General features: G+C 49.8%; 1 protein-coding gene across 2 annotated transcripts; it reads left to right on the top strand.

Moving 5' to 3' along the window:
* Window positions 1-696: 696 nt before the first annotated feature.
* On the top strand, window positions 697-26,605 carry MALL (mal, T cell differentiation protein like). 2 transcript variants are annotated; one of them, XM_039231679.1, is made up of 4 exons: window positions 697-804; window positions 19,938-20,105; window positions 23,027-23,149; window positions 26,543-26,605. In XM_039231679.1, the coding sequence occupies exons 1-4, from the start codon at window positions 697-699 to the stop codon at window positions 26,603-26,605; spliced, it is 462 nt and encodes a 153-aa protein (XP_039087610.1). The 2 variants fall into 2 exon arrangements, with proteins under 2 accessions (XP_039087610.1, XP_039087611.1); XM_039231680.1 differs by lacking the exon at window positions 23,027-23,149.

The raw sequence follows: 26,605 nt of genomic DNA, 5'->3' as shown, positions 1-26,605 counted from the left end.
GAAGCAAACGCCAAGTCCCTGGGGACAGGAGCTGGAAGTGAGTGCGGCTCCTCTCCCTCTGTTTGAGATGGAGGGTGACCGGCCCCCCAGGAGTGGGGAAGAAGGGACCCAGACAGCAGGGCCAGAAGGATATAAGACCCAGCATTGTCAGTGACCAGCTCTGTGACCTTAACTAACAGATTCGCCGTGTCCTTACTTGGGAAGGCGATAAAATAGCCTTGTGCATGGCTGTGGGCAGAACCAGAGTTGCCTACAGATTGCTTAGCTCGGCTTAGCTCATAGTAGGGCCTCAATAAACAGTCTTTGTCATGGCAAGTTGCCTTCGCCTGTGTTCAGGCCACAGGGTTGAGGCGTGGTGGCTGTAGCTGGCATCCCCTGGAGTAACATGCTCCAGGATTCAAAAATTCCTTAGGAAGGAAAATGTAGGAAGAGACTCCTGCCCTCCTTGCCTCAGTGTGCCCAGCGGCTCTGCCCCAGCGGGCCAAGGCCCATCTAATGCAAATCCGAATCCGCAGTCGCATTTCACTGAGGAGTCTTTTGGCCAGAGCCAGTGGAAGGACCTGCTCGGCTGGAACTTTTTTTTTTTCCCCTCCCAGGCGACGTCTGATGGGTGTGTCGGGCAGGAGGTGATATTTGACGGCCCTGCGGAGCCTGCGAGCTGCTGCGGAGCCAAGGGCACCAGGCACTGGGAGCGAGATGGCCTCCCCGGACCCACCGCCCGCCACCAGCTACGCCCCGCCCGACGTGCCCCTGGGGGTCTCGCTGTTCCTCACCATCCCCTACGCCTTCTTCTTGCCGGAGCTGGTGAGTGCGCCCCGCGGCCCGCCTGCAGAGGGGAGGGTCCGGAGACGCTGGCCGGTGGCTAGAGCGCGCTCCCTGGAGAAAGGGGACTCGGACCAGATCTGATGTGGTCTCCAATCTCCCCCACAACTCGGACTCTGCCCGGAAGGTCCCTCATCCTTCCCTCTGCTCCCCTGGCTTCTTCTGCAGTGTGAGTGGGTTTCCTCTTTCTAAAACAAACCCACCACGGGTGACAAGCAGGCTACTTGGTGATTGGAGAGGCTGGGGTGGGGGTCGGGGGGGACAGGGAGAGGATGCTGCTAAAATATCCTGAGTCCTCGGGAGGATGTTGGAAATGGACTTGTATATGGTTTCTTTTCTCCAACTACTTGCTTGTTTCTGCTTTTCTAAAGTGCAAAATGGGGAGGGGGGGGACTCCGTCTTTCCTTCTGAGAGGAGGTCTTCCAGTATTTTCTTAATTGTCATGTCAGCCGACTTTGAACTTTGACTTGTAGACTCTGCGCAGGAGGTAGCTTTTGACAACATCTGCCGTAAAACAGTTGTGCGAGCCGCCCTGGTCACCCTTAACTTGCTCTCTGAGGTGCCCTACATCTGAATGGTGGCCTTAATACATGCAGGGGGCTGGGGGAGGGGGTCACACAGTCCAGACAGCAGAACACCACCTACAGTGTCCACCAAACTCCAGTCCTCTCTGAGCCGGCTGTCACCAACCCCTTTCTGCTTGTGGGGACACTGAAGTCTAGGAAACAATTCAGGGCAAAGGAGTTTGTTTCATTTTTCAAACACCTTGTGAAATATCTAGCTTGTGGGCGATATTTTCTTACCAGCTCTGAATTTGGCAGTGCTGACCCCGGGCCAGGGAGGGGAAGGTAGAAAGTGGTTCCAGTTTTCAGTCAGACCTGACCAGCCCTCACTTGTCATCTGCCTGAAAGCTGGGCGCGATCGAGTGGCCCCATGGCAAACTCGTGAAAGCGTGCCCATTGGTGGCACCAAGAAAGGAAAGCCAGGCAGGGCAGGCCCAGCATTTGGGTGACTCCGGCTGAGGCCCCACCCAAGAGGCAGGTTTCTGCCAGCTCCCCCCACCCCCACCCAGGAGGATATAAGCATGGGCATCCTGCCAGACTGATGACATCTTAGTGCTCTTGCAAGTTCTCTGTGCCCGGACCTAGTCGTGTCCCTCAGCTCAAAACAACCACATAAATTGCCAGGATCGTGGTTCAGTCAACCAGTTTGTACTGAGCGAATAGCTTATGTCAATCTTGCAAGGCCCTGCCTTCCCAGGCTCCCTGTCTGCTGGAGAGACTCGCGAGCACTTCTCCACAGTCAGAGGATGCTTGAGGCCGGGACTGTCTTGGGCTGTGGCACCAGCATGAGGGACCATCTGACCTTGGCGAGCCAGGGAGGGGTCCAGGCCCACCACCGAAGAGGTGGTTTTGGTGTTTGGATCTCGAAAGACAGGCTGGATTTCCAGGCTGGCAGCCAAGAAAAGGAAAAAGGCCTGGAGTCCAGGAGAAAACGGGCAGGCAGGAGGCTAGAGGGACGGGGCCTATAGAACTAGAGAGAAAGCCAGGGGGAAGTGGTGGTGAGAGGGGGCTCCCATGTACCCAGCCCCCCGATGCTGGGCTCCTGTATGGTTATGTTGGTCTCTGGGGCCTTATGTATCTTAGGAGGCGGATATTGTCATTGGCTCAATTTTATTCATTTATTTTTCTTTTGAAGTAATTTTAGAATTACAGCAAAGCCATGTGAACAGTACGGAAAACTCCCATGTACTCTTTACTCAGCTTCCCTTAAGGTCCACATCTTACATAAGTTAACTATCAAAATCAGGAAATTAGCACGGATACTTTCATTGATCAACTGTTCTAATAAACCTCATTCAAACCGGGCGGATTTCTCCACTCATGTCCCTGTTCTGGTCCAGGATCCAGTCCAGGATTCCACATTGCTTATCTTGCCTCCCTGTCTCCTGTTTTTGTCTTGACACTTTTGAAGACTACCAGTCCATTATTTTGTGAATGTCCTTTCACTCGGCCACTTCTGATGTTTCCCCACAACAACTTTAGTTTTAGTTCACAAGTGATCCTTCTTCATTGTGGAACAGTTAGAAAACGCAGAAATAAATATAATCCATATATATGAGTATATTTTTATATATGCGCATATATATGGATTTAATGGGGTTATTCTGTACAGGCTATTCTGCACCTGCCATTTCCTTAAGTGAGCCCTCCAAGCATGGACTGTAGACCCGAGTGTGCTTGCCTCATATCTGGGGCCAAGGATGGGGAGGTAAATGAGAGAGGAGGGAGAAGGTCAAGTTGGTTGGTTGGTTCTGATCCCGTTGAGCAGAGCATATGCCAGGCTGGGGAGGAGGGTGAGAGTCAGCCGAGCAGAACCCCTCTGTCCCTGGACACTTGGGCATGCTGCCTGCTGCCACACACTGGCGCTGACCACAGAGCACCAGGCCTTGGAGCCCCAGCAGATATTCAGTCTGGGGGCCTATGGCATCATAGACAGGCATGTATTTTTCTAAGCACATGAGTTCAGAGCGTGCATTCTAAAACCAGGAGCTGGGGCCAGCAAGTGAAATCCATACCTGGATTCAGATGTAGTCCGTGATGTGGGGGGGTGGGGGGGCCAGGGTGGAAGGCAGTGGTGTCTGCCGGCCCACTTCCTCCAGCCACTGTTTCCTAAACACCCGCTCTGAGGTCTGGAGGGCAGGGCCCGTGCCCAGGGTCTTTCCATGGGAATGAGGGGCCAAAAGTACAAGAATAGAACTAAGGAGGGACTCCAGTGAGACCCGAGCTCTTCCCCTCAGCTCCTCTGAGACCCCCCCCCTCCGGAGAGCCCCCTGCCACCCCGGCTGCCAGCAGCAAGCAGTAGTCTCGGGCTCCTTTGCAGTCACGACAATGACAAACTAGGGTGGCATAAATTCCAAGAGAATTTTCCGTGTTCCCTACCAGCTCTACTGCCGGAGGTTGCTCTTACAAGCCTTTGCCTATGTTGCTTTATCTTAGACTCTTTAACATTAAAATGCACATTTTAAAAACATTTATTTGGCAGTAGTTAGAGATCCATAGGCAGTTACAGATAGAGCTCAGAGAGGTCTCCCCCAGCTCCCCCCGGAGATTACATCCTTTGTAGCACCGACCCCATCAAACCCAGGTAAACGACGTTGGTAAAATGTGTCCACGCTTCTGAGTCTTCTTCTCACGTGTGGATTCATGTCACCACCACAACCAAGATACAAAACTGCTCCATCACCAGAGACCTTCCTCCCGCTTCCTTTTTATAGTCCTCCCACCCCCACCCCGTCCTCCCTCGCCACTGCCCCCCCAGAACCCCTGGAAACCACTAATTCTATTCTATAATTTTGTTATTTATAGAAAGTTACAGGGGTACCTGGGTGGCTCAGTTAGTTACGCGTCCGACTTTGGCTTAGGTCATGATCTCACGGTTCGTGGGTTCAAGCCCCATGTTGGGCTCTGTACTGACAGCTCAAAGCCTGGAGCCTGCCTTGAATTCTGTGTCTCCCTGTCTCTGTCCCTCCCCTGTTTGTGCTCTGTCTCTCTCTCTCTCTCCAAATAAATCATCATTAAAAAAAAAGAAAAAAAGAAAGCTATGCAAATAAATGGAGCCATGGACTATGTGGCCTCTTCCACGCAGCGCGACCCCCGTGAGGTGCACCCAGGTTGCGGAGTGTGTGCCAATTATTCCTTCCTGTGGCTGGTCGAAGTACTCCAGGGCAGAGATGTGCCGCGGTTCCTTTAACCATTGGCCCATGGAGAACCATTGTGGCTGCTTGCTTACAGTGTTTAGCTATTCTGAATAAAGCCGTATGAACGTTCACATGCAGGGGTGGGTGTTGTCTTCACCTCTCGGGGAGAATGCCCCAGTGTGACTGTGGGTTGTACAATGAGCGCGTGCTTACTTTCATTAAGAAACTGACGAACTATGTTCCGGAGTGCCTGTACCATTTTACATCCCCACCAGCGACGGAGGAGCTTTTTTTTTTTTTTTTTTTGAGATTTTTAACCTTAAAATTCGCGTTGTGTTCGGTTTACCGTTGAATTCAGATTTCCCATGTGAAAACAATATCAGTTTCAAAACGTGATCTTCAAGTGCGAATCAGTGCATGTCAAGCTGAGGACGGACATGGTGTACTCCGCCCGTCTTTCATTCAGAGAGTGTGTGAGCCTGCTGGTGCCAAAGCTGGGTGGGGCTGGTGACCAGGTGACTCACAGCACCCCACACCCCAGCCCCCCCCCAACCCGTGACCCAGGCCCAGCTCTTCAGCGCACACATATTGGGGGGCGGGAGGGGGGGGGGAGCTGATTACCTGATTACCTGCCTGGATGTGAGTTGACTCATCAACTTTTTTACAAGATGACAGGGGGATGCCAGGAGCTGACCCAGGTGACTACAACCCAGGGAGGATTCTCGGAAACAGAGTCCAAGGAAGTCTTTTCACTAGTTAACTTAATTGATTCGATGTTTAACTAATTAAAAAAGAAACAGCTAAGAAGATTTCTAGAGTCAGCCAGTTAAAACATGAAACAATTTGGACACACTGGTGTTTGATGTTTCCAGCTCCTTAATTCGCCTTGCACTGTGGCCAGAGGGAAATACTGTGATGCCCCTAGAAGCTCATTCCAGAATCTTCCAGCTGAGGAAGCTCACCTTTATGTCTTGCTTAAATTAAATCCTCAGCTTTACAGTAATTTCAGCCTGCCTCTTCTTTCAGCCTGCTTATATGTAAAAGCTTGTCTGAAAACTTCCTGACCCCCCAAGCAATCTCTGGTCTCCTGTGCGGACTGAAGTTACTGCGGAGGCTGAGAGGAGGAATCAGGGCTCACATCGGGCCTGGCTCAGGGCAGGTGCCCTCCCCTTCTGTCATGACATCCCCTTACAGCTGAGTTTTCAAAGGGAGAAATTCTTTCTCTTGTTTTTCTGTGCTTCCCTTTCAATTCTACGTGCTGTGGGGAGAATTTACCCAAAAGTGAGCTCACTTTACCCATCTTATTTCATCTTTGTCGCCTCTGTCCCTCCCTTCACTCCCTGCCTCACCACCATGTGGCCTCCCCCAACCTGCTCCTGCAGGAGGAAGGAGCTAACGACCTCCATGCCCAGGGTGCCACTGACGCCCACCATAATGCCCCAGGATGCCCCCTGCAAGGGAGAACCCAGGATGGGGAAGGAGGATTACGGAGTGGGGCTGGGGCAGAGCCAGGCCCTGGGAGGGAAGGACGGGAGGGGCAACGTGGGAAGTGGTCGATGTCAACCTCCCTGCGTTGCCTAGACCCGCTTTAGCCTCCCTGGGCCGGTCCCACCCTTACTCTGGAGGCCCCCAGTGTGGTCAGGTTTTGTAAAATAGAGTCATTCACAACAAGGCGGAGAGCCTGGCTGTGCGACTTAATAGCTGCGAGACCCTGAGCAGATCACTTAACCACTCTGAGCCTCAACAATGGAGAAAGTAACCGTAAAGGTCTCCTAAGACAGTTCTGGGGGTTCAATAAGGACATTCACAGAAGACAACAGCACACTGCAACCGCTCCAGAAATGTGAGCCCCTGTGTTTTATTGTCGTTTGTCATCTGGACCTCTTAGTAGAGGCTAAGTCTCTTGTGAGAAACTTCCAGCTGTGAACCAACAGCTATTTACTGAGATGTTACCTTGCTAAGAAGGTATTAACAAAGGGGGTAAGGGAAGTGAGGAGCCCTGTCTTGAAGGAGTCATGCATGAATATGGGGAGCACACCCCAGGATAGGAAAGAGAGACAAGCCAGGGTGCACAGCCCCCATTGCCAAAGGCTGTAGGAACTAGGTAGCTGTCAGGATGCGCTGACTCAAGGCAGGGGCTTGGCATTCTAGAAGGGACTGGATCGAGGGATTAGATGTTCGCTTGTTCAGACAACTGTGAACCTCCCTTGGCCAGGAGGTTAACAAATAAATACATGCCATCAGACTGTAAGGAAAGAGGGGACAGCCACAGTTCAAGGCCATGTAGTCACTCCACAAGTATTTATTGAGCACCCACTCTGTGCCAAGCATGGGCATGTAAAGATGACAAAGGCAGACGTGACCCCTGCCTTCTAGAGTTTGATGCCTATCGGGGCAGAGGGAGACGAGCCAAGGAGCCCGGTAAATGGAGCTTTGCTGTCAGGGTGCAGGAAGAAGCAAAAGCCATAGTAGGTACTGCACACAGAGGGGATTCGATACAGGGAATTGTTTATGCAGTTGTTGCAAAGCTGAATGGGCAGAAGGGAGATGCTGAGGCAGCCAGAAATAAGCGTCCGAAGTGGCTGGAGTCCGGAGAGGGTGGCCAGTGCTCGGACATCCAGAGGAAAGCCCGCCCGGCTGGCCCCCGGGCCTTTGAGGAGGGGCACGGGGACCTTGGGGTCGGAGCCAACTGCTGCTGCTGCTGCCAGAGTGACAGTGACAGGACCCAGACCACCCTCCTCCTCTCCCAGGTCCCCTCCAGGCCCCTGCCATAACCTAGCAAAACCCCAGCTTCTAAGGGGGGCTGGGCATTGTGGCCTGCAGATTCCAGCCCACATCACAGAGCAGACCCCAGAAGGGCGGGCTTGAGCCGAGAGACCCTCGGAACTAACTGGCACGGTCCACATCTGCACACTCCCTTCTGCCCAAATCGGGAACTGCCCCGGCTGTCCGGCCAGCTCTGAACCGGTGGCCTCCCTCAATTCAGACAAGACAGGCACCAAGCCAGCTGCCGGAAGGTCAGTCCACCCGGACGATTTCACTGAACTAACAGGTGTTCTGAAGGAAATAACTGGGTCCTCCTGCAGAGAGTAGCAGGGCGCATTCTGACCTGCTGGCATGCAGGGAGCCCCAGATAAGAAGTCTCCCCAATGAGAAGTGCCCCTCCTGCTGCCAGCGCCCTCCCAGGAGCTCTTTGCCTAGAGAACTTTCCCCTGGGGCACGGCAGACCTGTGGGAGGCAGGAGAGGTTCTTGGAGGATTGGCCAGATTGGCAGGTGGCAGGAAGCAGGCCCGAGTAGGGAAGGGTGAGGGGCCCACACCAGGGTTCCCTGGCCTTTACCTGTCTCTTCTCTGCCAGCCCCTCCTTTGCCTTGTCCAGTACCTGCCTGCCAGCCCCGCCCCTCGGATGTCACCGCGTGGTCATACCTTCCCCAAATTGGCCGGAATTGATGTCTGCTTGGGGCCTACACAGAGCTTGCCACAGAGCCAGCCGATAACCCAGGGTCCACAGCCTTTGAGACGCAGTCCCCGCCCTCCCGCCTCAAGCCATACGTAGAAGGTTCCAGGTGGGTCTGAGAGGAGGGCCAGATATCATAGGTTTGGGACCCCAGAGTCTTCTGACCTGTATCAAAAAAGCCCCACTGCGCTCCCCACCTTGTAGAGAATCTCCGAGCTTTGCCTTTCCTGCTTTCCAAGCTGCTCACAGCCCATCCCGCCCCCCATGCCCATCTGGACCTTCTCTCCGCCCAGGTGGTGCTGGACTGATGTGGGAGGGCATGGTGCATCTATTTGAACATCATCCTCTCTGACAGCACATTTTTGTATAGTCCTTCCTACGAGCTGGGGACGGGGGTGGTGGTGAAGGCAGAGGGGGTGGGAGAACACCCCAGGGAGTCCCCTCTGCTCTCTGAGGGAAGATGCTCCCGATCTGGACAATTCCTAGGGCCTGTGAGGTAATGGAGCAGGAAACGGGTGGGGATGGAACAAATGGGTGTTTGTCCCCGTTCTGTCCCGGCTCTGGCAGAAATGCCAGTCTGTGGTTGGGCCACAGTGGCAAGCCCAGAAGCTGTCGGCTGGTGCCACCTGCATGGTAATCAGGCCCAGGGAGACGACACTGAGCAGCTAGGGAGTGGAGGGTCCAGCGACCCACCTCCTGTCTCCTCTTCAAGTCAGCAGCATGTACAGAACACCTGCTTTATTCAGGCTCCGTGCCCCCCACTGGGGACACAAAAACCACAGGGCAGAGTCCTGTATCCAGGAGCCCGGGGCCTGGGGAAGAGGCAGTGGAGAGAGAAAATAACCATGAGGGCGGTCACTCCTCATGACACACTGGGGGCTTGGCAGTCAAGAGTGGCTTCCTGGAGGAGGTGACCCTGGTCTGGGTCCTGCTCTCAGAGGTCTGGTCACAGACAGGTGGAGGAGGGGGAGCTGAGCAGGAATCAACCAGGACTAGACTGAATAGCGATATCACTAGGGGTCCTCGGTGCCTGACAAAGAACAGGATCACGGTCATTGGACACATAATATCTGTGGGTTCCCGGGGGAAGGAGGAGGCGGGGAACCTCCCCTGAGCCCGACTCCTGGGCTCATCACTGACTTTCTGGTAACATGTGAAGGCACACGAGGCTCACACCATAGTGGGAGCCAAAGAGAAAGAGACTGAGGTTGGAGGAAGCCTGTCCACCAGGCCGCCTTGGGGTGCGGGATGCATTTATTGGCTTTTACATCTTTTCCTGGACTTTCTAACTTTTCTAAGGTTAAAACAAGTTTTTTTAAAAAAAGGAGGGTAAAACCCATTTTTGTCCTAAAAGTGCTTCTTTGGTTTTTTTGTTTCGTTCTTTTTTCACAAGAGACAAGAAGGAAACGCTCTTTAGACTTTGAATGGAGGAGAATGTTTTTATTATCCTACTTTATGTAAATCTGTCCTGCTCAGTCAATAAAAAGTTGGGTCATTGGGGGGTGCCTCGGTCTGAATGGGTGGGTGCGGCCCCTGGGGAGGAAGCCAGGAGGGAGGGGAGGAAGGCGGAGGAGGCCCTCTGACTCACCAGCCCCTCCCGCGCTGCGGCATCCTGCCTCTCCCGGGCACACACCCCAAGGTAGGAGCAGCCTTTCCCTGGCCAGCGGCCAGCCCCTCCTTTGCCTTGTGGGTACCAAGGCCTCCCTCTATGACTTCTTCTGCCGGGAGCGGTGGTGGCTGGAGCTCTGGCCAGCACTATTGTTCCTGGAGTGGACCGGATAAGACATGGGTCCTCGCGGACGCCAAGGGGCCTGGGCCACCATTTCCTGCTACCCTTAAAGCCGCAGAGAAAACTCTCACTCTAAATCAGGAGGTAGTGACTCGGTGTTTGGAAGCGTCCTAGGGTAAATCGTGGACGCTTCCCTCTAATGCTAGCTGTGTGCGGGCCCTGGATTCCAGTCCAGGCCTGGCGCACTCCCATGAGTAGCTTTGGGAGAGTCACTTGGCCTCTCCAAACTGGTTTCCTCCCCTGAACAAAGGAGGTAATGATTCTCGTTCAGAAGCTTCGCAGGCTGGCAGGCCCCAAACGGGAGCTGCCCCGTGGGCAGTAGACAGCGCCCGCATGGGCACTGGGGTGTCCAAGCTGGGTGAGGACTGCCCTGGTGGCCTAGAGGAGGCCGGCACCACCAGCTGTATCCACCCTGGCTCATCCACACTGAGTTCTAGTCACTGCAGATAATGGGACACTCCAGGACCCCGCCCACCTGTCCCACCCAGGGGTTCTGTCAGCTTCGTTCCCCCTCCCTTCCCCTCCCAGGCTCACGCTGCCCACTTGGGCCCCAGTGCGGCCCCTAGGTCCCCCATGGGCTCCTGCTACGGCAGCCTTGCTGTGGGCCCACATCAGGCGTGTCTTTGCCCTGGCCAGGGCCATGGAGGAAAGGACTGTGGGAAGGGGTGCACACCAGCACAGGCAGAGGCCCTTGGCTACAGGAAGGAAGGCATTCTAGAGCCAAGGTTTCCACACACTGAGTGTGGCCCACAAAAGAGAGATACTTTTATGGCAACCTGGTACACGTGTGTGCATGCGTGCACATGTGGTGTGTTATGTGTGTGTGCAATGAAACGACAGATTCAGAGCACTGTTTCCCTTTCCCATGGGTAATGCACTCCTGTTTGCTAGTCCAGCCCTACTTAATCTTTTAATGTTGTTGGTGATGAACTAAGTGGTTTCCCCCCCCCGTGAATGAATCTGAGCCCACAATTGGAAACCCCAGGGCTGGGGGGGGCGCTGACAGAGGCTCAGCGAAGCTGGCCCAGAGCAGCGGGGAGAGTGAGGCAGGCTGGACTTGCTGGGCCACTGCCCTGGTTTGGTCTGCGGGTCTTGGGGAGCCAACAGGGCATTCTAAGAGGGGGGTGAGGGCCCAGGCACCCCAGCTGGTCCTCAGCAGTGCTGTGACAAGGGCTGTCGCCAGCTCAGACTGGCTTGAACAGCAGGGAACTGTGTCACGTTCTGGGAAGTCCAGACCTCGGCCAGCTCTACCTCTGGGCTTATTCTTTGGCAGCATAGCTGTGTCACCAGGGCCCTAGCTGCGTCTCTCCACCTCAGTCCTCTTCCATTTCCTAGCTCCAGGCTCAAGCCCAGACACAGCAATGGCCAGAGCAAGAATGAGACTGTCTTGTCTCAGTCTCCTTAGGCAGGAAGAACCCCTTCCCAGGAATCCCCTGAAGTCTTCTCCCTGGAAGGGCCAGACTCGGTCACACCAATGTCGCAGCCTGGGCATGTGATGAGTCCAGTGAATGTTGGGAAATCACCAGCAACATCTCCTCCCTGCCCATGTCTCCTACCAGTAAGCCCAGTTGGGGAATTGAAGGAAACCATTGAAACGAAGACCACAGTCTCTGCAACACTACTTCCTGTGGCATTATCTGTAGCGGCGAAAGCTGGAGACAGCCAACATGCAGGCGCAGGGGTCTAACTGAGTAAATGACGTTTGTCAGCTTGATGGGGTATAATTGTGGCATCGAAAAGTACAGTCAGTCCTCATTACCAGAGTCTCTATCTGCAAATTTACCTATTCTCTACAATTTATTTGCAGTCCCCAAATCAATACTCGGAGCACTCTCATGGTTACTGGTGGGCCTGTGCAGAGCAGCAAAAAGTTTGGGGTGTCTCATGTGCATGTTCCCCCCACCCCCTGAGGCTGAACAAGACGATACCCTCTGCCTTCTTGTCTCAGCTCTCATCCTGTAAACAAGAGTCCTTTCCAAAGTCTGTTTGGGGCCACGTCTTTCATGTCTTCGTGCTTTTTGTTGGTGATTTTGCTGTTTAAAATAGCCCCTCAGTTCCTGCTAAAGTGCTGTGTCTAGGGTTTCAGCATGAGAAGCCTGTGGCTTGCCTTTCATAGACAATACATGTTAGACAAGCTCATAGTGCCGTTGGCCACGAGTTCAGTGTTAATGAATCAACAGCATGTACTAAATAAGGTGTCTTTATACAGACAGACACCTTTATGTTAGGTTGAAACACCTGAAATAAAGGTACGTGTTGATCAATTGATGAAAATATTGTGACCAGGGGTTTTGCAGGAACATAACACCCATTTCCCCTGGGAACAAATGGCTCCGTGTTCACAGATCCAGTGCTCAGGCCGGCTGAAGAGAACTACCTTGAGTAACAAGAATCATTTGTATTATCAAGCCGTGTAGCACAATCCAAAAATATATAAAGAATACAAAATGTATGTCCATCGTGATTTACAACGTTATAGAAAATACGTGTACGTGAACACTAGGGCTGGAAGGGAACCTAATATATCAAAACATTCCTTTACAGTTAGCATCATTTTTATAATCGATTTAAAATCTTAGGATTGAAAAATAATAACAGCTCTCCTTCCTGCCATGTGGGTTTGGTTGGAGCCATTTCAGCTGCCCTGGAGTGAAGGCATTTTGAGTTGACAACATCATCCCCCAACCCCAGGGACGGACACGTGCTCCAGCACAAACACAGTGGCACAAACACAGTGGATCTGTTTGAAGGAGCATTTTGCACCAGAATAATGGGGTCCGAAGCACAACCCCAAGATGAGTTTCATCTTATTTTTTCCCCTTTAAAGAACATGCGTCTGATAGCTGCACATAGCAGCACTATTCACAACAGCCAAAAAGAGGAAGCAGCCCAAGCGTCCGTCAATGGAGGAACAGATGAGCATATATATAGATAGATAGATATAGATATAGATATATAGATATATATGTGGCATGTCCACGTAACAGAATGTTATTCAGTCTTTAAGAAGGAAGGAGCATCTGACACAGGCCACAACGTGGATTAACCTTGAGGCCATTATGCTCCATGAAATGAGCCAGTCACAAAAAGACAAATCCCATATGATTTCACTCACATGATGTCCTTCGAGTAACCAGATTCACAGAAACAAAAGACTGGGACAGGGATGGGGAGGAGGGGAGAGTTAGTGTGGAACAGGTACAGTGTTTCAGTTTTGCGAGATGAAAAGCGTTGTAAATGTGGATGGTGGCCATGGTCGCACAACACCGTGAATGCACTTAGTACCACCGAATTGTACCAGTTAAAAATGGTTAAGATGGTAAATGTTGTTCTGTGTATTTCATAGAATTTCTTTTTTTTTTTTTAATGGTTACTTGTTTTTGAGAGAGAGGGAGACAGAGCGTGAGCAGGGAAGGAACAGACAGAGGGAGACACAGAATCTGAAGCAGGCTCCAGGCTCTGAGCTGTCAGCACGGAGCCCGACACGGGGCTCACACGAACTGTGAGACCACGAACTGAACCAAAGTCAGATGCTTAACCAATTGAGGCCACCCAGGTGCCCCTATACAATTTTCTAAAAATTTTCTACAATGGCCATGAGACCCTGGACTTAGAGCTTGTGGGCCAGGGGTTCCTGAATGTGAGGGACTATGGATTACCTCATCTTGAGGGAGTCTCCTGGGAGGCTGGGTTCCCACAGTGGGCAATGCTAGAGCTTGTCCTTCACGGAGTCTCTCCCTCCCCCCCACCCCCCTACCCTGGGCCATCAGTGGGACCAGGAGCCCCCAGCTCACTTGGCACCGTTGACCTCCTGGGCCTCACTGTCTTCATTTGGGCCTTGTCCTCCAGCCTGAAGTTTCTGAGGCTTTGTGGTGGAGCCTGCGTTCCCCCAAGTCCCAGGGAAGGGACGGAGAGGCAAGGCTTCATGAAAATTAAGACAAGTGGTAAGCAAAGGAATGGGCGTCGGTGGTGAGCCCCGCCATGCTGAGGTAGTGCCCAGCTATGCAGAAAAACCTGCCAGCAAGCACTGCCCCAGTGCCCCTCCCTGGTTCTCACCCCCTGGCTGCCCCGCCCGAGCCCACACCTCCTGCCTCCCGGCAGTCCTGCAGCCTTTTGACTCCTCCTTTGCCTTTCACATGGGGTCATCTCCAGGGCGTCATCTTCAGAACCTCTCAGTGCCTGAAGCTCACCTGCTCTGCCCATCAGAGACCTCAGCTCCCAGCGGCTCTATTTGGGTGGACAGTCCATCCTCCCCAAAGAACAGGTGGTGCTCCTATCTCTTCCATCCAAAAGTCTTGACCTTTGAAGCCAGCCGCCATCATCCGGCACAGCACCTTCTTTCTTTCTTTGTAAATATAAATTTTTTTAAATCTGTTTCAACGTTCAAAACCCTGTCAAGCAGTTCTCCTGAGAGCCTGGGGCACTGATTGGTTTATGGGGTCTCATTCCAGAAATATTCTGTGCATCTGCAAACAAATGCACACACACACACACACACACATACATTTTCTTCCTTTTCAACAAAATCATAGCACACTGGGCATGACGGTCTGTGCCTCATACAGTTCTTAGAACTTGTTCTATTTGGCACATAAAGATTTTTTTCATTCTTTTTGAAAGCTGCTGAGACATAATTCCACTGTGCAGACATAATTGCTTTGACTGGTCCTCTCTGGGTGCACATTTAGGATGTGTCTTATCTTTTCCGTAACCAGCAAGGCTCCAATAAACAACCTCGTACTTTCAACAATTTGTTCCTGTGCATTATTTATAGGACAGACTCGAAAAAGTGAAATTATTAGATCAAACAATACGTGTATTTAATGTTTTGGTTGAGATTGTCAAAAGAATACAGCAGTTGATGGCACTGTTACTTAGCCTGAAGATGCTCAGAGCCCAACTTCGCCGCCGCAGACCTGGAATCAGCATTTCTCCCAGATGCCAATCTGAGTGAGGCTCCTCTTTTTCTACATTCTAGTGTTTTAACCAGCTCTCTACACGCGAGGGAGTTATTCCCCATGGTCAAAGGAGAAATAAGCGACCAAACTTACTGTTTCGCTCCATCCTACCATAACAGATCTCTTCAGATTTTGGTTCAGCCTTTGCAGAATGCATAGATGAGTAGCCAGTGTGTGTTCATAAGAAACAGACTCTGAGCAAAGCTGTACTTGAAATACACTCGATCACAATATCTTACTATAATCAAATATTCTTCCACTTTGAGGGCCAGCCCCAAACATCTAAAAATATCTCCTGCTCTTGGGAAATACAAAATGAAGGTTAAAATAAGAGAGCAGTTTAGCCTGCCAAGAAAATTTGGAAAGCTAAATACAGATTTAAAAAAAAAGTAAAGACAAATACTCGAAACTGGCTTACCTATAAAGAATCCAATCTAGACCGCTGGAGGCAGAAACGAGGTAACAAATACTGGGTTTAAATTCACCTGGAGTTTGTCCTTGGCCCTGGTCCTTTCTTCTGTCCAGGAGGTAGAGGGTGTGAAAATAAAACATAACATTTCTCTGCGTAACATTGATTACGCAACGCTTAAGCCGTTTCAAGAAGCAATTTGAATAGATACCCAAGCACTCAGAGGCCCCTGTGCTCAGGGGCAAACTGGTTGTCAGAAGAGATCCAGAGCTGTCCTACCCCACATCCCGTGTGACCTCAGGTCTCAGTCCCCTCCAATACGGCACCACCTCACACACTGTGGTGAGAGCTTAGTGTGATGTGTGAATGATGTGTATCTGGCAGTGTCGGCCCAGGGCACCCGCTGATGGCAGGAGGGGGCAGGGGCGGGCCCCTCTGCAGGCACTGATAGGCACAGTGGGGCTGAGGCATCCTGGCACACCGCCCAGGTCTGGCAGAGGTGAACTGGCAATAAGCAGTGGCAGGTATGAAGTGGCAGTTCTCTGGTCTCAGAAAGTCCAAGGAGTCAGAATTGCTGTATGGACTAAATGAGGCTGTCTAAGCAAATGCATATTATAAACTGTAAAGCACCTGATTGAACATGAAGTGTCATCATTGATTCATTCTGAAGAATGTTCTTTGACTCCATCCCCACCCACTGTGTATTAGGCCCCCTGCTGGGCACCAGGAATACAGCGGTGAATGGCACACACCATGCTCTGCCTTCTGAGGTCTGAAGTGGGTCTAAAATTTTACAAGTTCTAGGGGTGCCTGGGTGGCTCATCTGGTTAAGCGTCCGACTTCGGCTCAGGTCATGATCTCACGGTTTGTGGGTTCAAGCCCCGTGTCGCGCTCTGTGCTGACAGCTAGCTCAGAGCCTGGAGCCTGCTTCAGATTCTGTGTCTTCCTCTCTCTCTGATCCTCCCCTGCTCATGCTGTCTCTCTCTCTCTCTCTCTCTCTCTCTCTCAGAAATAAGTTTTTTTAAAAAAACTTTACAAGTTCTGGTGTGGTCACTAAATCCCACATGCCATCCCCACTAGTAGCTAGCATTGTTTGGGTGTTGACTGGGTGCCGGCGTTTTTATGCGCTTCCCAAGTCTTGGTGCAGAGAATGCTTAGCAGGTACCCCAAAGCACCTGCAGACCCCTGTCACTGAAATCGACATGCAAGAGCCCAGCTGAAGGGGGACAGCAGCTTCTGTCCCTCAACACCCCGTCTTCAGGACAAGCTAGCCAACTCACTCACAGGCAGTCCCGGGCTCAACCTAAGATTTCCAAAATTCACGTGGACACTGACTGTTGAGATCTGGGGAAATGTGCTCCCAGAGCTGGTCTTTACATGAAGGCGATGCTTCTGAATGTGCCGTCCAGCCCAGTAAGAGCCTTGCGGTCACCTTCCTAATCTATTTTGGCTTCTCACCTCCTGTTCCTTTTCTCTCCTTAAGAGCTCGTAAGTTCTCTATAAATCCAAAAGTGCTTTTCCTCTCCAGAATAACAGCAGCGGAAGCTGTGTCAGGGATAGTTGGCATATCCATGTCTATGTTTTGCTTATTGGTAAGGTGAGAACTGCTAGTCGCAGGAAGCCAGGGATATGTTATGAAAATCAGAATTGAAAGTTGCATATCTTTCAGCTGACCTAGAAAGAAATAACTGGACTTGTTTAATCCAGAAGTTCTCTAATAGCATCATTCAGAAGTAAGCTACCCCCACAGTCGTTCACAACCAAAATTCATCAAACATAGGAGGAAAAAAATGAACAGGAATGAAAGTTAACAGAAGCCACAAACTGCAGAATCAGTCACCAAGACTGAGAAAATGGAATTTCAGATATCAAATATGAAATTAATGCCAAGGAAAAGTAGTACAAAGATACCCATGCTTCAACACAAACTGCTGAACACCAAAGACAGAAGACTCCCAAAGCCGCCAGATACCAAAGACAGAGTCCTACAGGTGAACAGCAGTACAATGGACAGCATCAACAACGGCAGCTGGAATATAATGGAATAATATAGAAAGAGGTAGAACACAGTGAGAAAATATCTTAGAAGGGTGGAGAGGAAATAATTGTCAGGGGGACAAATAAGGACATTTTCTGACAAATCAAACTGACTACTACCAACTGACCCAAAGAAACTACTAATGATTGTACTGCAGGAAGAAAGAAAGTGATCCCAGAAGGAATTTATCTTCATGACTCAAGGTAAGGAAGGATTTCTTAAAAATGACCAAAGAAGCACAATCTATAAAGGAAAAGGTGACCATAGTCAATTACATTAAAATTATGAACTCAGTTCATTAAAAGGCATCATAAAATGTGTGAAACACATGCTGGAGGAATATATTTGCAATAATTCTAACAGCCAACAAGATCTACACTATTAGAATTACTATGAATCAGTAAGAAAAAGGCAAACCCACAAGAAATTTGGAACCAATAAAAAATTTTACAAAAGATGAAATGTATGAAAGTAATCTTATTTGTAATCATAAAAATTAAAACCTAATGAGACCCCTAGAAGATTCCAAGGAATCTACCAAACAACTTCTTCCAATAAGCAAATTTAGCAATGTGTGGGATACAATGTTAGCACACAAAACAAACAGTCATGTTTGTATATACTAGCATTGAACAACTGGAAAATGAAATTTTTATTTTTTAAGTTTATTTATTTATTTTGAGAGTGAGAGAAAGAGAGTGCATGCAAGCAGAGAGAGAGAATCCCAAATATGCTCCAGCTGTTGGTCCAGAGCCCAATGCAGAGCTTAATCCCACAAACCACAAGATCATGATGTGAGCTGAAGTCCAAGAGCAGGCACTTAACTGACTGTGCCACCCAGGCACCCCAGGAAATGAAATTTTAAAAAAGCAATACTATTTATAATAGCTACACACACACACACACACACACACACAAATACAAGGCATAAATATAAAGAAATGTGTATGGTATCTGTATGCTAAAAACTATGAAATATTGATAAAAGAAGACATAGAAACATCTCAGTAACTGGGGAGGTATACCATGTTCATGGATTGGAAAATTCATCATAGTAAAGATGTCAGTTCTCCTCCAAATTGATCCATAAATTTAACACAAAGTCTCAGAAGATGGGTATTGTAGATATTGACAATCTACTTCAAGAATTTGTGTGGAAGGCAACAGAACTAGGGAAAGGGATGTGTTATCTCCTGAGATGGGCAGAAATGTGAGCCACCTGCACTGATAACTCTTTTTGATTACTGTATCTTTATACAAAGTTTTAAAATCTAGTAGTATGATTCCTCCATACCTCAAATCTAGGATCCATCCTTGGCTCCCTCTCATCATTCCAAATCTCCAGTGATCTCATAGTCCAATACATTCTTTTCTTAAAAAACTATTTTTTATTACTTTATAAAAGAAAAAAATGCCCACTATGCAGTACAAGAAGTAGAACATTATCACTTGGTATGCTCGTTCCCAAGCCCATCACTCTATCTCTCAGAAGGGTCATTCTCAGAAGGTGCAGAGGAGAGTGGGTTCTGAGGGAATTGGGAGGTGGCCGTGAGTTCAGATTTTGTATCTGTTGGATTTGGGGATCTTGAGGGGGCAAACCTAGGACTGGGTTGGGGCCAATGAGATGCTCACGGTGCAAAATTTAATAAGACACTCACTCTCGGATCCTGCATGTACAGAGTTGGCCTCTGCCATGGAACATCTGAGTAGAGACATCCAGTGGCAAGTGGATGTGTGGGACTGAGGCCTGGGATCACCAACCTATACGATGCTTAGAAGCACAGATTTAACAGGAGTGAGGAGAAGGAGAACCAAGGAGGCTCGCAAGGACATCCTAAAGAGAACCCAGGGAGGAGAGGAACACAGAAACTCTGAGAAAAACCAACAGCAAAACCACATGATGCTCATGTTCGCCCTTTCCCTCAGGCCTCTAACTGAACATGCTGTTTAGTAGGCATTTGGTTCTTTCCCTGGGCTCACCAACATGGGTATAAACCCAGTCTAAAAGCAAACAAAGACAGAGTCCAGAGAGAACAGGGAAAAGATTTGGTTTCTCCACCAAGGGGATAATAAAAGGCTGGATGGCGTTGAGAGATGATTAAACTGGAATGGTATTGCCCGCCTGGTATCTGACCACAGGGTGTCAGATACTGTAACTCAGGAGCCCAAATCAAATGTACACAGGCCAGGAAGGCACTGTGAGTGAGTGAAGGGAACCAGGAGAAGGAGAGTACTATTCCACAGTGAAAGTGAGCAACAGAAAACATGCTGCACAATGGTGTGGAGTTGGGGGTGAAGGGGATGTGGTCCACTGAGGACTCCAGGTCCTTTGTAAAGAAACAATCACAACTCATTTCAGCCTACTCTGGCTTGGGAATGTGTTCAACTGTGGCTAGAACTATGGATTTCTCAAGAAATGTCTAAAATCTAAATTTTTCGTGTGAAATATCCCATTTTAAATGTTGGCAACTTATTCAGAAATGTTTCAAAAACCATATATGTCCACACTGAGCCAAGAAGACACATCCACAGGCCAAATTGCCCAAGTCCTTCTACTGGTAACCTCTGTGTTAACCACTTGAATTCTCAACAGAGTCTACTCTTAATTGGGGCCAGGCTTCCTTCCCCATTTCCCTCTTGACTCACACCTAACTTCACCTGAAGAGCTTTTAACCAAAGACAGAGGAGAAGAGAGACGCCCTGAAAAGGGAACCATGCCCAGCAGAAGCAAATGAAAGCTCTTGTTTTATGGTTTTTTCTTACAGATATTTGGGTGCTGGGTCTGGATGCTGGTAGCTGCCACCCAGGTAGCAAACCCGCTGCTACAAGGATGGGTGATATATGTTTCACTCACCTCCTTTCTCATCTCCCTGATGTTCCTGTTGTCTTACTTGTTTGGATTTTACAAAAGATACGAGTCCTGGCGAGTCCTGGTAAGAACCAGAGAGGGTGACCCAGACCCGTGGGCTCCTCCTGATGTCTGTCCTGGGTATTGTGAGGGCAAAAGTCCTTCTGGGTGGGGAAGGAGAAAGGCTGGGAAGGTAAGTGACTTCATTGCTCCGTGGAGGAGGCGTGGATTGTTAAAAGGGGGTATCCAGGGCGCCTGGATGGCTCAGTCGGTTAAGTGTCTGACCTTGGCTCAGGTCATGATCTCATGGTGCCTGGGTTCAAGCCCCGCGTCGGGCTCTGTGCTGACAGCTAGCTCAGAGCCTGGAGGCTGTTTCAGATTCTGTGTCTCCCTCTCTCTCCGACGCCCCCCTGCTCACTCTGTCTCTCTCAGAAATAAATAAAAAACATTAAATTAAAAAAGGGGGATCCCCCCACTTCCAAAAGGGTGTATATAAGTAAGACACAAAGAATGACTAATTATAATCATTTCAGATGCCAGTTGAGAAGCAGAGACCAGGGACCAGAGGCCTTTTCAGGACTGGGTCACTATGGACCCAAGACTCTTCAATCTTCCCATGTTTACAATTTTTTTAATGTTCATTTTTGAGAGAGAGAGAGAGAGCACGCTGGAGAGCAGGGGAGGGGCAGGGGAAGAGCAGAGAGAGGAGACAGAGGATCCAAAGCAGACTCCTGACAGCAGAGAGCCCAATGTGAGGCTCAAACTCGCCAACCATGAGATCATGACCTGAGCTGAAATCAGGAGTCAGACGCTTAACTGACTAAGCCACCCAGGTGCCCCTTCCTGCATTTACTATTAAGCCAGAATGAAAGCATTCCTCTGCCACAGTAAGTTTTTCATTATATGTTTCATTATATATTTCATTATATAAGTCTTCCCTCCATCATCTTCCTTGTTAGGAATATACATATTCTATATAAAGCACACCCTGGTACATTTCTCTTTAAATTTTATTTATGGTTAAATCATGGGAGCAGCATTAAAGAAAATGATAGTAGGACAATCACCCCAATCCCACGGTTCTCTCACAATCACTGAGTGCATTCTCCTATATTCCTTGCGAATTTTATGTAAAATGTATATATACCATGCTGAACCAATAATTTTGAATGTCCATTCTTTTGTTAATATTATGTCATTAAATTGTTTTCATGTCACATCATCGTGATAACCATTTAAATTTTTTTCTGTATTGGGGCATCTGGATGGCTCAGTCAGTTAAGTGTCTGACTTTGGCTCAGGGCAAAGTCCTGAGTTCGAGCCCTGTGTCGGGCTAGTGTGCTGACAGCTCAGAGCCTGGAGCCTGCTTCAGACTCTATGTGTCTCCTTCTCTCTCTGTCTCTCTCTGTCTCTGTCTCTCTCTCTCTCTCAAATAAACACTTAAATTAAATAAAATTTTTCTGTATTGAACAATTTCAAACATATACAAAAGTAGGGAACATTATATTATGGACCCTCAAGTAACCATAACCCAGATTTCTGCACTATTAAGTGTTTACTACACTTGCTGCACCTAGCCTTTTTTTTCCTGAAGAATTTTAAAGCAAATCCAAAACATGTCATTCCATTCTACACACTTCAGTTTGTCTCCAAAAAAATATGCAAACTTTTCTTACATTATCACCCTTACATAAAGCTATTAACAATAATTCCTCAGTATCTAAGACCCAGACCTTATTCAGATTGCCCCGATTATACCTGAAATGTCTTTTTACAGTTGGCCTGTTTGATCAGGATCCTCACAGGGGCCATGCGTTGTACTTGGTAGTGATGGCTCTCAGGAAACTTTAACCGAGAATGGCTCTCCCTGCCAGTGACTTTGTTGAAGAAAGTGGGTCAGCTGTCCTACAGAAGGTCCAACATTTTGGGTTTGTCTGTTTGTTTCATGACTTGCTCCTCCAAGTCCCTGAATTGAAGATGGGTTAAACCTTTCTGGCAACATTTCATTAACCGGTTTCCAGTCATATCACATATGGTGACTGGTGGCCCCTCTTCCAATGTGACAGGCTTACCCATCAGCATTTCCCCTAATAACCTTTTTTCATCTCCTAATAAGTTTTCCTGAGTTGAATATCTCATTAAGTGTTGCAAAATGCCAATTTGCCTATGACGACATTCTTTCCAGAACTCATAACCATTTTTAATACCCAACATTTTAGTTGAGGTGAAGAAAGAAGACCACTGAGCTTTTAGCATAGAGGTTCAAAAATTGTAGGCTGGAGTCAGATAAGCCTAACTCTACCGACCACCACGTGTTAGTAAGCCTCAGTTTCACCATCTGTAAATTGGAGATAATAATAGCAGTAACCTTATGAAATTCGCTTTGGAAATGAAATGAGATAACATGCATATATTGATGGTTAGGACAGTGGCCAGCACGTAGTAGGTCTTCATAACGCTAAAGGTTAAGAGCATAGGCTTGGAGTTGATCTGGCCTAGGTTCAAATCATGACTCAGCTATTTATTCATTGACCTTAACCTTGAGCTTCTATTTCCTCAAACTGGCACTAATGATAAATAGTACCTACCTCATAGTTGACAAGGCTGCATGAGATAAATGGGAAAAGCCTTAGCCTGGAGGAAGCACTCACCAAGTGTCGGCTAGTATTAAATTATTGTTGCCATTTTTTTAAAGTTGGCTCCACACCCAGCATGGAGCCCAACATGGGACTTGAGCTCACGACCCTGATATCCAGACCTGAGCTGAGATCTAGAGCTGAATGCTTAATGGACTGAGCCCAGGTGCCCCCGTTGCCATTTATTAATCCACTGTTGTTCACTGTGTGGATAGTTCATCAGAAACACTGCAAGAGAAAAAAGCAGGAGTTGAAGGAGCAGGCTTGTCTGTTTTGCTCACTCCTCCCAGCCGTCTAGTCAGAGAGGAATGTGTGCACCTGCTGAAGTGCCCACATGACGATGGCCGTGGCCTCTCCTCTGCCTTTCCAGGACAGCCTGTACCATGGCACCACTGGCATCCTGTACATGAGTGCCGCCGTCTTACAAGCAAATGCCACCATCGTTTCTGAGACCGGGGACGTGAAGAACTACTACATAAACACTGCAGCCTCGGTGAGTGCCACACAGGACACAGAGCAGCTGTCAGGGGCACACTGCAGGGGCTTGATTCTGTCTGCTGTGCAACGGGTACCCTGAGCCTCAGGCTGAAGGGGCCTTGGAGGAAAGGAGGAAACGTGTGTGTGCGTGTGTCTGTGTGTATGTATGTATTGTGTGTGTTGTGTGTGTCTGTATGTATTGTGTGTGTTGCATATGGGTTGTGTTGTGTATGTGTTGTGTGTACGTGTATGTGTTGTGTGTGTTGCATATGTGTTGTATGTGTACCTGTATGTGTTGTGTGTGTACGTGTGTGTGTTGTGTGTGTTGTTATGTGTGTATATGTTGTATGTGTCTGGGTGTGTATGTTTTGTGTCTCTCTGTGTTGCATACGTGTTATGTGTGTACCTATATGTGTTGTGTGTGTACATGTGTGTTGTGTGTGTGTTGTGTGTGTCTGGGTGTGTGTATTGTGTGTGTCTGGGTGGGTGTGCACACATGCACATGTAAACAGCTGTGCACCTGCTCAGAGGGTACCAAGCCCAGGTTCAGGTGCCATGTCACCTCTTCTGCTCTTCCCACCTCAGCCTTGCTCACTTGCACATCCACTGTTGCCCTCAGAATTTTTTTCTAAAACACAAACTGGAACATATTTCTGTCTTCCATGGGAAGAATTTCCACCGCTTGTGGAAAGGGACTCAAGTTCCTCAGCATGGCCGGACCATTCCCATGTCCTTTTATCTCAGTGACGGAAGTCCACAGGGCTAACACGTTGGCTGACAGAATCCAGGGCCAGGTGGTCCGGCCAGTCGTGGGAAGAGCGGGGCCCTCAAGACCTTAGGTCCACTAGGACCAGAGACTCAGCCAGCTCTGCTTGCCTACCTGCTTGCTGCCCGGGCCTCTCTTCTCCCTTTGTGGAATGGCGCCCTCAACTGGCACCTCGCTCACAGCCCGCAGCTTTCTCCCCTAGTGGCCTAACCTTCCTTAATCCTGCCTCCACCGCTTCTTAGAAGGGATCTAACACCCAGACTGAGTGTGAGCACAACATCGACCAGTTGCCGTGACCAGGAAGATCCAGGCCCGTGTCAGTCTGGGGACTCCTGCAAGGATCAGGTGGCAGGAGGAAGGGGAGCGTCATGGAGTGCTGTTCCCCACTGTAAGAACGGGGTGCCAGGCAAGCACTGGTGTTCCAGTCACCCTGCCAGCCTGTCTGCCTGCTTTCCCTCCTCCTCAAACTATTTTAACTCCCTTAGACTCCTGACTCTCACAGCACCCACACACCGCCCTCCCACGGTCTGGCCCGGCACCCTCCGCCCTCCCCCCCCACCCAGCTGCGCTCTCTCCCTCAGCTGCACCCTGGCCTCCTTGCTGCTCCTCCTTACTGGCTCTCGCCTCCGCCCTGGCTCCAAATCCCTCCCCTCCTCTGCTTCTTTCTCACATGTCACCTTCTCGGGGAGGCCTGGCCTCGTCCCTCCCCAGCAGGCCCTGTATTTTCTCTGCTTTGTGTTCCCCTGGGCACTTACCCCCCATCAAACCAGCTACTCTGCTGGTTTTTCCCGCTTCTTTTCTGCTTCTGCCACCAAAATGCAAGCGTCATGAGGATAGAAATCTTTGAATGTTTTGCTCACGGTTATAGCTACTGTCCTTTCTGAAGTATAGCAGGTGCTTGAAAGGTATTTGCTGAATGAATGAGTGAATGAAGGGACGAGAGCAGAGTGGGGCCGACAGTGGGGCAAAGTGAGGCCAGAATGGTCGCCGGGCCTGGGAGGCCTAGAAGGGGCAGCGGCCTCCATCCTGAGAAGCCAGGACTCGCCACATGACATGAACATGACCACATCTTCCTCCTGGGACAGATCGGAGGGGAAGAGTGAGCAGAAGTGGGCAGGTTGAGGCCACAAGAAGTCTTAGCGAGGGGGGATGGCGGCAAGGACAAGGGAGTCGTGGGCGTACCAAGAGATGGGCAGGCAGTACACGCAGATGAGTTTGGAGATGGCTCTGGACCTGGTGGAGGGGGAAGGAGGAGTCAGACTGGTTTCTGGCTTGAGCAGCGGGAGGGGGTGAAGGTCCTGGAGCCCCCTGGGCTCGTGAGGCTGGTGAGATCTCGGGAGTCTAGTCTGGACCACTGAGGCCTGCAGGGGCCTCTGAAGTGTTCACGAGGAGCTCACAAGCAGGCGCTCAGGGCGGAGTCCTGGGCTACCAGGCACACCTGTGGGAGTCATCAGAGTCCAGACTGGCCTGGACAAGGGGACAGCGAGAGGGAGACAGGGTCCGGGGCAGGGATGGAGCGAGCCCGCTCTGTGCCTGGATGTAGAAGTGCACCTGTACCGAGGAGAGCCGGAGCGGGACACCAGGAGGCTGTGGCCTCACGATGCCCAGGGATGGCAAGCATCAAGGAGGGTGGAGCGATGGGCCGGTGGTGGCTGCGTGGCAGGGCCTGGGGTAGGCAAGGGGCCAAGTGGGGTCAGAAGACGTCACCTCCCATACAGAAATGCTGAGGCATAGGAGCACATGTACCCCAGTGTTCATAGCAGCACTCTCCACAATAGCTAAAACATGGAAAGAGCCTAAGTGTCCATCAGCAGATGAATGGATCAAGAAGATGTGGTTTATCTATACCATGGAATACTACATGGCAATGAGAAACAATGAAATCTGGCCATGTGTAGCAACAGGGATGGACCTTGAGGGTGTTATGCTGAGCGAAATAAGTCAGGCAGAGAAGGACAAATATCATATGTGTGCACGTATAGGAGGACTAGGAGGAACTTGACGGAGGACCAAGGGGGAGAAGAAGGGGAAAAAAGGTGGGGAAGAGGGGAAGAGCGAAGCGAAGGGAGAGAGTGGAGGGTAGGGAGGAGATGAGGGTGGACGGCGGAAGGGGGAAGGGGGGATGGGCATGGAGGAGGGCACTTTGGGGATGAGCACTGGGTGTTATGTGGAAACTAATTTGACAATAAACTATTTGAAAAAAAAAAAAAAAAAAAGAAGACGTCACCTCCCAGCCTACAAGGGCTGAAGCCCTTAGAAGGGGTGGCGGCAATTTGTAGCAACACGGATGGAACTCGAGGGTGTTATGCTGAGCGAAATAAGTCAGGCAGAGAGGGACAGATACCGTATGTTTGCACACATAGGTGGATTAGGAGGAACTTAATGGAGGACTATGGGGGAGAAGAAGGGAAAAATAGTTGGGGAGAGGGAGGGAGGCAAACCATGAATGCCGAGAACAAACTTAGGGCTGATGGGGGTGGAGGAGAGGGGAGGGGGGGGATGGGCATGGAGGAGGGCACTTGTGGGGATGAGCACTGGGTGTTATATGGAAACCAACTTGACAATAAACTAAGAAAAAAAATGAAGAAGGGGCGGGGGCAGCAATCTGGCCTCACTAACACGGAGCCTCCTGTCCTTTTCCAGTTTTTCGCCTTTATGACCACGCTGCTCTACATCCTCCATGCCTTCAGCATCTATTACCACTGA

Source organism: Hyaena hyaena, unplaced genomic scaffold, assembly GCF_003009895.1.
Source record: "Hyaena hyaena isolate Hyena2069 unplaced genomic scaffold, ASM300989v1 scaffold_57, whole genome shotgun sequence".
Taxonomy (NCBI): domain Eukaryota; kingdom Metazoa; phylum Chordata; class Mammalia; order Carnivora; family Hyaenidae; genus Hyaena; species Hyaena hyaena.
Note: the sequence above shows the minus strand (reverse complement) of the source record. Positions and strands in the feature narration are given on the sequence as shown.